Here is a 12,976-nt window from a genome sequence, read left to right on the forward strand (position 1 = left end):
AAGGTACTCCACCTGGGAAGGAGGAACCCCCAGCACACCTATAGGTTAGGGAGTGTCCTTCTCAGCAGCTCGGAGGCAGAGAGGGATCTTGGAGTCATAACTGACTCCAAGATGAACATGAGCCGGCAATGTAACGAGGCCATCAACAAGGCCAATCGCACCTTGTTGTGCATTAGCAGGTGCATGACTAATAGAACAAAGGAGGTGATGCTCCCCCTCTATGCAGCACTTGTCAGGCCGCAGTTGGAGTACTGTGTCCAGTTTTGGACGCCGCGCTTCAAGAGGGACACGGGGAATCTCGAGAGGGTCCAGAGGAGGGCCACTCGCATGATTAGTGGCCTTTGTGATAGACCCTACGGGGAGAGGTTGAGAGAGCTGAATCTCTTCAGCCTTCACAAGAGATGGCTGAGGGGAGATCTTGTGGCTGCCTATAAATTTATTAGGGGAGGTCAACAGGGAATAGGGGAAGCGCTGTTTACTAAGGTGTCCCAGGGACTGACTAGGAATAATAGGTGTAAACTAGCTGAGAGTGGATTTAGGTTAGATATTAGGAAGAAATTTTTCACAGTAAGGGTGGCCAGGATCTGGAATGGGCTTCCAAGTGAAGTGGTACTATCACCTAGCTTGAAGGTCTTCAAGAGGAGGCTAGATAGTCACCTGGCTGGGGTCATCTGACCTCAGTCCTCTTTCCTGCCAGGGGCAGAGGGTCGGACATGATGATCCATTGTGGTCCCTTCCGACTCTACAATCTATGAATTCTAGCCTGCCACTTGCTGCAAGCTGCACATTTATTTGATACAACAGCGCCATCACTATACTTCCTAGGCCTCTTAATTTGCGTTCTGAACAATCCTGCAGGCTTCAGGTCTTTGCAAATGTATCAGCCCACCAAACATGCTTGATAATTTTATTTTAATCCCAAAAGATTCTCTAATTTTCAAACTGACAGTCCAGGTAAAAGTGTTCTTATGCAGCACTCTCATGACTTCCCTCTTTTTTCAAAATAATAAAAAAGCAAAGCTGAAAGGAAGGCATGATATAACTGAAGTCTCTTGCTGTAATGTTTTCAAAAGCTGTGTAGTTTAAATAGAATGTACATGTTGCTGCCAATGCTCAATCTAGATCAGAAACAAGGTTAATATGTTAGAAATTAAAAATCCCACTTATTGAAGAGCAAGGAGTAGGAAGAGAACAAAGACAGACATGTCATGAAGACAGAATCCAGTTAATTTCTATATTGAACTAACCTTGTAATCATGGACAATACGCTCAGACACTGATTTGTCCAGCATTTTTTTGTACCACTCTTGCAGTCGCTTGGGCTTAGGTATCTTCTGATCGGGTGGATGGCAATGGAAGATGTAGTCATCTCCTTCGCTCGGTGGGCAGGCCCAGATATGACCAGTAGTATATCTACCATTGTAAAAAATGACAGGTTATCAGGGTGCTGATGATCACTGGCCCTTCAGCCACAAGATGGAGCCAGCACAGAAGCTGGCTGATGTTACAAGATGGACAACAAGTCTTCCAGATATCTACTGCAGAGCTGCTGGTACATATAAGCAACGGGCACTAGTAACAACTGAACTATGTCCTGGTTGGTATGGACATGCAATATGGAGGCCTCTTTTCACTAATAAGATGCACAGCTGTGTTGCACAGAATAACTCTATGGAAAACATGCTTCACCTGCAAACCTCAAGGTAAAAGTCACTGAAGCATAACATTTGTTTGCAATTGTCAGCCACCATTGGAAGAGAACAGAATTACAATTAGAAGAGAACTGTAAATTCTCAGAGCAAAGGAGTAGAGACTTCAGACAATATTTCAACATTAAAAGCCAAGGATTGAAAGACAGATAAGCCATTTAACAAGCACATAACAGTCCAACTACCTTGTTTCCTGTCACTTACTACACTTCCCTACTAGATAACTCTCCTCTGCCTTCAAGGTCAATTAAAGGAAGATTATTCCTCTGCTAGTTCTTGGTGTATATTGTTCCTGTAGATGCATGCTGCTAGCATGTATTCCAGTAGCATAAAGCCCCACACCATCTAAAATAGTAACTGAATGGCCCTAAATCCACAAAGCCCAATTTACCCAAGTTCCTTCCTACTTGTCATTTGGGGAAAAACAAAACAACAAAACAAAACACACAAACACAACCTCCAAAAGCAGGAGAGAAGACTTCCAATTGAAAGCAGGCTCACACCCTCCCTCTGTAAAAGTTAAGCCAGGAGTTCTCCCATGCATTCAGGAAAGCAGAGTTAGAGGATATTAAAATGCCTGAATGTTGGTCCTCTCAGAACAGGCACCAGACACCACCCAGAAGGGTGGATATATAGGACCTGGATCACAAGTCCTAAGGATGCTGCTGTTCTCTTGTTGCTACCTTAACCACAAAGAGGTGTGGCCTTTTACATCCTACATCCTGGCTTCCATGTGCTCCACATGGCAATCTACCTCACTCATGGCTTCAGCAACTCGCTTGCTAAAAAGTCCTTCAATGACTTAGTTTCCATCCAAGTGAAACCTCAGGATTTTCTATCCTCTCTGTTCCTTCTCGTTTCCCTCTAACTTCTTTTGGCAGGATGTCATTATTTCAACTGCCAGCTCTGTAAAGATGCTACCTAAGAAAAAAAGCTGCCACAGAAATTGACCAGTCCAGAGAGAATTAACAGACAAGTAAACGATGAAAAAAGATAAGAATACTTGCTAGCCTAAAAACATTACTTGACAGAGAGCAGAATATTGCAAAGGCTGAATTAATGAGAGTGTCTGTCAGACAGCAAAGTCTTACAGTACAGATATTCAAGTTACTTTCCTCTAATTCAAAATTGATTAAAATATGTTCAAGTCATATTCTATATACTTTATTAGACAGAATATAACAAACTGACATTCAAGCCTCTACTGAGAAATCTGCAATCCTACTGCAGTCACTTATCTTCTTTCTTCCCTCAAACCCATGCCATGGATATTTTCCTTTCATTCTCACTGAAATTGGACGGATATGTTCTTCAGGACAGTAACCACATCATTTTATCTACCTAATCAGGTACAGGTATACAACTGGGTGCTGTACAATAAGAAAAAATCATAAACTTACCCTAATTTTTTGACGTATTCTAGGTATCCAATTAGTATTTCATGATAGACTGCAGTCCTCAAGCATTTAGGGCGGAAGAAATGAACACTATCGAGGTAAGATATATACACTCGCCTAGACAAAGGAGAAAAATCCATAACAACACAGAATAGATGGCTGGAGGTTCCACAGCATTTACATATCATCCACTGTAGTCTAACCTCGAAATACCCAATTCAAGTCACTACCTTCAGAGGCTGAGATGCCATCTGCCTCCATAAGCTCGCATTTTTGTTTGCCCTTGTAGCCTCATCCCTTTCTGGAATCATCTACCTTTAAAATGCTCACACTCAAATTCCCCTCCTTCCTCTGGCTGAGATGCCACCACCAGACATATATTCTACTCCTGAACTATCCTCTCTTTTTACTCTAATATTCCCACTACCGTTAACTGCTTTACGTTGAGATATTCTAGTATAAGTGACAAAAATTAAGTTGTATTCAAATCTTAAAAATTCAGGACTTCAGATGGATCACCCAACCAAGACTTCTGGCTAAAATAAAATTTAGGTACCCCTTGACTAGAGCGTCACATAGCTTCTCACCTCTGATTGGGCGGAGGGCAATCTGAGCCATACTCCTGTACATGCATGCCGAAGAAGCACAAGTCTACACCATCAATTTCTTCAAAGGCAAAGAGAGCTTTTGTTCGATAGGGGAAGGACTCTGCCATCTCTCCGCTGTCTACAAACCTGCAGATGTAATAAATTAAGGGAAGGGGGAATAAATATACTCCATCATGATCTGAATACAAAACACATATTTGCAGCTTCTGTATCTGCAGAGGTAGGAAGTTCAAGCACCCATCTTTTGAGTCAGTGCTGAAGGAAGACAACAACAAGACTTGAAGGGATGTACCTTGCTTTCATTCCTGGTTTTACTTCTACAGTTTTGTCAGAGGCATGAACCACCCTAACTGTGACCTCTCCTGCCTCAGGGTGATTCTGTCTTCTCAGGAAGTCATTGACTCTGTTTTCCAAGAAGGTACCAAGTCTTGTAGCAGGTAACCCTACAAAAAATAAAATTCAATATATGCATGACTAAAAAGTTAAGTTCATCTCTCTATACCTGTATTAACTGGAGTAGTTTTCAATGTGCTATGCCACACGAGATTAAACGGGTTTAGTTCAAGTGAAATAGTACATCTGCTTTTCACCTCTAGACATACCTGTGGTTTAAAACGCAATTCAAACCAAAGTGGAAATTAGCATGCATTTTATTCTGGTCCCTGTATGTTTACTGCAGAGGCCTACCACTATTAAGTCTTCTCTTGAAGAGAAATAGCCAAGAATGTGAAATGCTGCATGTGGAGGCCTAACTCTGCATACACTGCCCAAACCTAGCCAGTAATATCAACACTTCCATTTTTCTGAAGACCAAAACAATAAATAAATAAAATCACCCACTTTAACCAACCCCTACTAAATGCATTATTCCACTTATATCCACCTCTCCTTTCAAATAAAACCCAGACAAAAGAAGTGCTGGCATCCATGTATGAGGGAATGCCTGACTCCAGAAGGCAGTCTAAGAGTCCTAGCACAAAGAAGCCCTTCCTCATACTACTATTTACAGTTTCTTATCCATCACCTCCAACTCCTTCAATTTCTGCATTTTGGCACCTTCCAACAAATCCTGGCCACAGGATGCTGTTATGAGTAACATTTGCATGCAAGTGGCTGGAAACCACAGTTAATTGAATAAAATTGTAAGCAGCCCTTGCATTCTCACAATGAATGTTCTCAGTGAATCCAGGAAGCCTGGATTAGGGAAAAAGCATACAGATGTTGTAACTTGAAGCGCTGTACTGAAGAGTGGTTTGGTTTCTATTTCATGAGAAAGTAGTTGAAGAGACAGGCTCTGGAATAGCTAAGCTGCCAACAACTAGGCTCCTCCTCCCCCAATATTTCAAGGCAATTTATACAACTGTTTTCCTCTTTGCCCCTTATCAGAAGAGCTCACAACAAACATGGACCTTTCAATACTGTACGATAACTAACACTTCCTGCAAGTTTACCTAGTCTTTTATATGGGCTGCTTTTATAGAATGAGCCAAACAAAATGCAGCCATTTACTCTGAACTTTAATAAAAGCAATTTAATTCTGAGTGGAAGGTACAAGTTTAAAAAGTTTGCACAACCTTCCCTCTGTCTACAGGCCAACAATAGATGTTTCCAAACCATAACCTTCAACCCCAGGTGGATCCTGAACAGAAGGAGCCACCTCAAGAGGAGAGATCTGTTTATGGTCCATCCAACCTTTGTCTTCTCTGCTAACGTATCCAAAGTATTAGCTATACTAGGGACTTAGAAGGTGGTTACTAATTTAGTTTAGATTAGACAGCAATCACAGTGGCCATCTTCTAACACTGGTCTTTAAGTATAGTCCTTTGAACAAACGCATTCAGCAAGTTAAGAACATATTAAGTGCCAGTGGATATGTGCATTCTTAAATATTAGGACACTAAGTCTACCACACAGGCCTATTTAACTAAAAGCAGAAAATACTTGAAGTTCCATCTTCCCCAAACTTACTTTTAGCAGAAAATTTGTTCTCTTTCCTGGTTCGACCTGTTTTCTTTAGGCAGCCATCACAGACAAAACTGAAGCAAAAACATGAGAGAAAGGAGTGAAAAATATAACTGTCTACAACTCAAAAATCTGGGGTAAAACTAAAAAGACAAGCAGAAGGGAAGGGTATTAAATCTTCCAGTGGAAAACACACAGCATACTGCCATATGAACGACCAGAAGGCATTCAACTGAATAGAACACTACACTTCTGGCCACGTTGTACAGGCTTCCTATTCCTCCGAAGCCTCACATTCTACCATTGTGTTTAATCCAGTATCTTAGCTCTCACCACTAACAGGCTGATCTGATGTATTAGTTTTGTGTTCTAGTATACAGAAAATGTTGAAGAGGCATCATCAGGACGTCTCGCACAGCTAAGGGTCATTCACCCTTTATAAAAGAAACGTTGATAACAAACTGCAAATCCTAAAGCTGTACAAGTCAAGCAGAGAATATTTTAAATCTCTGAAGAAAGTTCCTGATGTCACAATTCTAGTAATCATTTACTTATATTAATGCTATTAAAATGGCAAGAAATATCAGTACAATCAAAAGTTTACTAAAGCTTCTTGTACTTCCTTGTAACTACTAACTAAGATAGATTTAACCAGGATAAAAATGAGAGTTTTAATCTTGACCTTTTAGAAGGTAATCTGACAAACTGTGATCAAGAAGAAACCAAATATGTCAGTTCAACTGAAAACAATCCCAACAAGTCTGAAGAGCTGAAAATAAAGCAACAGATTTGGCAACTGGTGTCAGCAATCGCCGCAGACTACTATAACCTCTCTCAAATATAGTAGGATACAGAATAAAGGTGCTCTCTTAAATAAAGGCATCTTAAAAAGCAGCAAAGGTAAGATGCAGGACATCATAATCAAGATGTGATTAAACATTTAAATTTACTTGAAATGTTACCGAATATCCATGGGCATTTTAATTACTGCTGAAAATTTTCTATTCAATAAATTTATTAGCCATATGGTTTCATATCTGTTCAAATACAATACCTCTAAAAGGGTGGACATAAACACCAAAAGAGCAATCAAGCATCAGAAAGGAAAGGAAGTAGGAAACTCACCCAGAAGGCCAGATTATCTCATTATGAAGGACACAGATCTGGTGCATTTTTCTCCCACACTCTATACATTCAACAAACCTGGAATTCAGAAGCCGTGTAGAGAGAATACATAGTCAGTAATTACATTATCATTATTTAAACCAGTATTTCAATAATATACACACGCGCACACACAATGATTTTTACAATCGTCTCTTCTCCAATACAAAATAAGGAAGGGAGACAAGGACTCTGTCCCTTCCTTAGGAGTTAATTCTTTAAGGCTTCATTGCTCTATAATGATGGAAGAGGTACATTTATGAACCATGTTACTATTCTTTCCTTCTCACAGCCCTTGGCAAACTGAAAAGCAGTAGAGACAGATCCCAGTGCAGATATGGACTCTTTTTGCTCATTCATTATGATGGAAGGCACCATTTTAGCAGCTCCAATTTGAGATGAGCATTTGGTGACAGGGCAAAGGAACTAAATGGTGATCCAAAGAACTGGGGAGTGTAGGGGGAAAGCACTTATTTGACCAGGCGCTGGTTCCAATACCTAGAAAGCTTTACTGATAGGCTACCATTCTGCTCCCCCAGCAGGCAGTGAAGAAGAGTCAGTCAACACCATAACATTTACCATAGCCTGTCTTTCAAGCACAGCTGCCTGCAAAACAGAATGATTACAGGAACCAACAGCAGCAAAAATGCTGCAGCAGAACAATCCAAGTCAATTTTGAACTCTCTATGCACTTTAGCAGAACAAAGGGCTTCAAGCAGCACAGCTATCTGCATGCATTTGTCTGATCAAGCTCAGAATGAAAAAAAAAGACTCGACTACAGTACCCATAAGCCTCATGATTCCCTCTCCTGTAATGATTTGGGGTCTTAGGACAAAATGCAATGCTTGCTACTTCAATGACACCCCTAGATGGCCAACTGACAAAGTCAAGTTAAGCTTTCAAAAGAGAGTGAGACAGTAACAGCTGGTGCTGAATGTCCTGCTTTTTCAAGGGGGGGTCAAGAGAGAAATAGTGATTTTAAAAATTAACATGAGTTGCCCAAGTATTACTTACAGTTCAGGGTCCAGTGTATCATTTTTCCTCTTAGAAAATTGCTCTTTGTTTATTGTACTAAGGAGAAATAGGTAATAAAACTTAATTGTAACACAAGAAAAAATAATCACAGTATACTATATTCTTTTGCGACCCCCCATTACACCCAGACATGCACTGTAGTTAGGATCATGTGTGAAAGGGAGTAGGATTCTATAACAGGAAAGGTAAACAATGTATATGCACATTTTGACCTGCCCTCCACCTTCAACAGAAAAACTTATATGAGGTTTGTTCTTTTCCTTGTTAAACCACATGAACCACAATAGGGTGAATCCTCGCAGGTTATTGGAGAATGCCTTAAGTTTTGATCACCTAAGTGCATCAACAGCCCAAAATATATATCCCAGAATGGCTTATGGTTATCAGAGGTTGGTTCATTGATTTTGGATTTCATTTAAAAAAATAAAAATTAATCTTGGACAAATTTTACAAAACATGTCCTTGCACTGTGGAAGATTATAAAAGGAGAAATGGAAAAATGTCACAAAATATCCTTCTTTGTTGGCACCCTGTTTTTAAGATAACCTGGAATATTCAGACCCTTCTTCCAATGAAGTGCTAGACTTCCTTCTACGATAACACTTGGATAGCAAAACTTTGCTTCCTCCTGAAGACTTGCCTTGATCCCTTACTACATCACTTTCATTTAAAAGCTCCACTCTTACTTCTTAACAGGAAAATCCCTCCCAACCCCTAATTCTTTTATTAATGACCCCAGGCACATGCTAAAGATACCATCCATTACATGCTCAAAATGGTCCAAAGAACTACACAGAAAATAGCTTTGAATAGGCCTAACTCCTTCATTCTAATCTATATTAAAATAGAGCTGAATAATTTGGAGGTGATAAACAACTGTCAAAACATTCACAGAAACTGCAACATGAACAGGGGTTTAATCTAGGGTAAGATGTATCCTTCTTACCACTCCATTTTGGTGCTTGGGTCTATGTTTGGCAGGATGGAACCATCCATACCCCACTATTATGCATTTATAAAAAAAAGCCAAAACTTCCTGATCGCTTCAAGTTGCACACTATTTTAACAGCTCCAACCATGACTAAAAAAACCCCCCAAAATAAACAAAAAGACAAACAACCCACCAACATACTGTCAGAGGAAGGAACAGGTCCTTCTCCCTGGGCCCAGTAAGCTTTATTTGTGGAGTTAACCTACACAATCGAACTGTTAGAATGGTGAAGCAAGACAAAAATTCACTAACTCATGAAAAGGCTTTAAAATAGAGGTGCACCAATACAATGGTCCTATGTTGTATCAGCACTGATATAAAGAAAAAAATTGACATTATCGGCAATTGGCCTTTTTTGGCTGATGTGGTCGATAATGTGGCTGATAAATGTCCCGTGCATGCGTGCAGCTGCAGCGCAGCATGCAGGTGGCCAGGAGTGCAGCCCAGAAGCTTGGAGAGCAGTTTTCCAGCTGGTAAGTCTGTTGTGAGGGAAGGGGCGTGGGGAGCACAGATTGAAGCCCCTGTAGCAAGGGAGGCACTGGGGCTGGGGTAGGCACTGCACAGCCGAGGCAGGACACGGGATGGAGCTGTGGCTCATTGTGGGGGGGGGGTGGCGGTGGCTCCTGCTGCTATGTGCACCCCAGGAGGACATGGGGGGCACGTGCCCCCAGATCTGCGTGGAGGCTGAGGCCAGAGCTGCGCCGAGCTGTTCCTGGAGGGTGGGGGAGGGAGGGGGGCAGTGGCAGGGCTGGGAGGAAGGACTAAGGGGAGGAGGGGCTACAGTCACCCCAAAATTTGCCGTAGCCCCACTCCCAGCGCCACTGCTGCCTGCCCTGAGCACATTACGACCCAGCCCCCCTGCCAAGAAGAGCTTGGCACCAACCCTGGCTCCAGCCCACAGCAGCACCCCACCTGTGCCCTGTGCACAGATCCAGGGAGCACATGCCCCCAAGCCCTCCCAGGGTGCACGTAGCAGCAGGAGCCGCTTCCTCCCCCTCCCCCCCCCCAGACTAGCCACAGCTCTAGCTGGGCAGTGCTTCCCCTGCCCCACTCCCTCCCTCACCATGGGGACCTTGATCTGCCCCCCCATGCCCCTTCCCCTACAACAGATTTAGCAGCCAGATGTTCCTCTCCAAGCTGCCGGGATGCATATTGGCAAATCAGATTGGTATTGGCCGATACGGCTCATTAAAAATCGGCCATCGGTACTGGCCCAAAAATACCTCTATTGGTGCATCCCTACTTAAAAAAATTGCTATTGTGCAGTGAATTTTAAATAGGAAGGAAAAAAACACAACACAAGTTGGGAATAACTTTCTTGATTTTTCACAGCACATGTTCAAAAATTTTCCCCAATTTACTAATTAAAGTATGAAATTCTTCAATCTCTTGTTTACAACCACATTGACACATGGCATTTAACCAAGTTAAAAAGCACTCGGAATGCCTTCTTCTGTTCTTATTGTCTACTGTTGTCCCCTACTATCCATTTGCCTAATTTTGTCTAAGGTAGTTTGTGCACAGCTAATAGCCAAGGGGCAGTTCACTTATTGCTTTTACATATCTCTGATTAGAATAGATTACTACTGCACCAAAAACAAGGATCACAAATTTGGGCCATGCTCAGTTTAGCTATGCTCCTTCCTTCTTAAGTCACAGGGAAAATCTTTGTCTAGCACATGAAGGGCGCACAGTCCATTTCTTCCCTTTCCCCAAAAGAAAAGTGGTAAGTGCTTAAAGGATCACATGCCTCTCCTCCAGCTATTTTAAATAGTGACAAAACCATCAGCAAGATCAGAATTCAACCATTTACTTGCTGCTTTAGGCAATCTTTTCCTTCCAATACATCATCTCATACTCTTTCTGCCTGCCAGTTTTCACTTGCCACCTGGCTTCAAGGCTTTCCTCAGTTTTTTCCTTTTCATATCTGGGGATACCCCAGTAGTCCAATATCCATCTAACATATTAATAGCTAACATCTAACAGCTTCTACCCCCCCATTACGACAAAAGAGCCAATTCTACATCTGCCTCTCCAGGTCAGCTTAACAAGTCTGCAACATCTCCTATAAGATGGTGTTTTGATTTTAAAAAAGATCTTAAAAATCAGAACTGCAAACATAAGCTGTACCTCCTTGTTTATTTTGATAAGACCATTCGGAGTGGTGGGGAAGAGAAAGCTTGCTAGGCACAAAGTTATAGGTTGAACAGATATTTAGAAGGATGCCTGTTATGCACATTATCCCCAATAATGCTATTTCCCATAGCAAGAAATTTCCTCAGCTCTATTTAGTAAGACCTTTTCCTAAAAGTTCCTTAAAAAGTTTACTGGAAGAGATGCTCACTCCTTGTTAACACTGTTCAGCCCACATACCACTGAGAACATGAATCCTTGTTTTTAAGGAAGTACCCCCCCTTCAGTACTAGCAGATCTACATTATATTAATGCTAACTCCTTTATTAGCTAGATATGTCCTACCCTCCCTTGAGACACATTTTAGGAGCATGCTGTAGGTTAAACCACCACAAAAACAGCAATATTTTTTATATAAATGTTCGTCCCAGACAGACACATGGCTACTCACGTTTGAGGTTGTGATGGGTCATCCCCCAGAGAAACGCTCTCCCCTTGGATTTCGTTGAAGCACTTCTCACAGAAATGATACCTGTCAGCAAGAAGGCCATATTTGGGTGAACTGTTCCGTCCACACAACACAGCCCAAGCCAAGCAACGGAGCCACCAATCACAGCAGGCCAAGGAGGGGGCGGGAGCAGAGAGCAGGTCATCAACGGCGACAGGGATATTCAATGATGTAGATTTATGGGCCCCACAGTGTGTTTGTTTGGTTGGTTTGTTTGTATTGGTTTGTTTTTTTTTTGCAATCAAAGCCAAGTGCAGACAACGACAAGCATGAAGGAAAAATAAAAATAACACACGAACAAACAAAGAAATGGGGGTTTGCAGGACAAAACAAAAACACAAAAGCAGGACAAGACAACACAAAGCAGAAAGCCAAGGCAAAGCACAGATTAGCATTAAATTTCTCAAATGGGTTCACAAGCAGCAAATAAAACAAAAGTATTCCATTTTAGCATACCCACACCCTCTCCATTTTAATAATCCGTGCTATTGACAGCAAAATATTAAAATGGAAGGGAAAGGGTAGAAGGAAGGAGAGATTGCTATTCTGACATATCAGGATAGCAATTCTGTCTGCAAAAGCATCTGCTGGGAGACAAATGGAAGAGGAGTAATTCTTCCCCCTTAAACACATCTTGAAGGGCCACAGGATTCTCTTCCCCATGATAAGGGAAATTAAACTACCTCATTTAACTTTCACAAAAATTTAAGGGACAGTCTGATCTGTCCTCAAAACCTTCATCCATTTATTTTAAATCTGTCAAATTATATGTAAAGTATATATCTGACATTAGTTGCATCCGTAATGTTCTAGATTCATACAGCTCCACCATACCCCAATTTGGAGCTATAGAACAGTTCATACATCAACAGAATAAGCACTGTAGAGAATGATTTCATTTGCATTTGAATGAAACCAGAGTAATTTATTCAAGATCTGTTCCCCACCCCTCAAAAATATATTGAATCTGCGGCTTCTCCATTACTAAGCATGTTAATTGGAATGCACAAAACATCTAAAACAAAAGCAACAAAAGAAAAATCAAAACGAATTGCGACAGTTTATTATAAAGCAACACAAACCAAAACTATGGTATCCATAAAGCTAAGGAGGAAGGCCACTTAACCTCACCTAAATTTCAGCATGGAAGCTGAATCATGATTTAACTATATCTCATATTAAAGTGAACAATTACATCAGGGAAGCAAAATGTGGGTTTTGGAATTATGATTTTTTTGATCTACTTGGTGTTCACTCATGGATACCATATGTGGGGAAAATATTCACTAATGGCATGAGAAGTTGTTCAGTAATTTCAAAATTACTGAAAAATCCAGATTCAGATTTCATTATGGAGTACAGCTATTTCTCTTCCCCTGCTATTTAAGAATCCAATGCATTACATCAAAACTTCTTGCACCTAAGAGGGTCCTATACTCTGCATCTTCTCCATGTTACTTTCTTTCCC

General features: G+C 41.2%; 1 protein-coding gene across 3 annotated transcripts in view; it reads right to left on the minus strand.

Moving 5' to 3' along the window:
- EP300 (E1A binding protein p300) overlaps positions 1–12,976 on the minus strand; it is a 62,014-nt gene that overhangs the window by 11,879 nt on the left and 37,159 nt on the right. For all 3 annotated transcript variants that reach the window (XM_025208912.1, XM_025208911.1, XM_025208910.1), the window contains exons 19-26: positions 11,452–11,532; positions 7,856–7,912; positions 6,802–6,879; positions 5,683–5,750; positions 4,007–4,157; positions 3,694–3,840; positions 3,110–3,223; positions 1,248–1,413 (exon numbers count right to left, since the gene is read on the minus strand). In XM_025208912.1, the coding sequence (XP_025064697.1) occupies positions 1,248–1,413; positions 3,110–3,223; positions 3,694–3,840; positions 4,007–4,157; positions 5,683–5,750; positions 6,802–6,879; positions 7,856–7,912; positions 11,452–11,532 (862 nt within the window). The remainder of the gene's footprint in view (positions 1–1,247; positions 1,414–3,109; positions 3,224–3,693; positions 3,841–4,006; positions 4,158–5,682; positions 5,751–6,801; positions 6,880–7,855; positions 7,913–11,451; positions 11,533–12,976) is intronic.

This window comes from Alligator sinensis, unplaced genomic scaffold (genome assembly GCF_000455745.1).
Source record: "Alligator sinensis unplaced genomic scaffold, ASM45574v1 scaffold215_1, whole genome shotgun sequence".
Lineage (NCBI taxonomy): Eukaryota > Metazoa > Chordata > Crocodylia > Alligatoridae > Alligator > Alligator sinensis.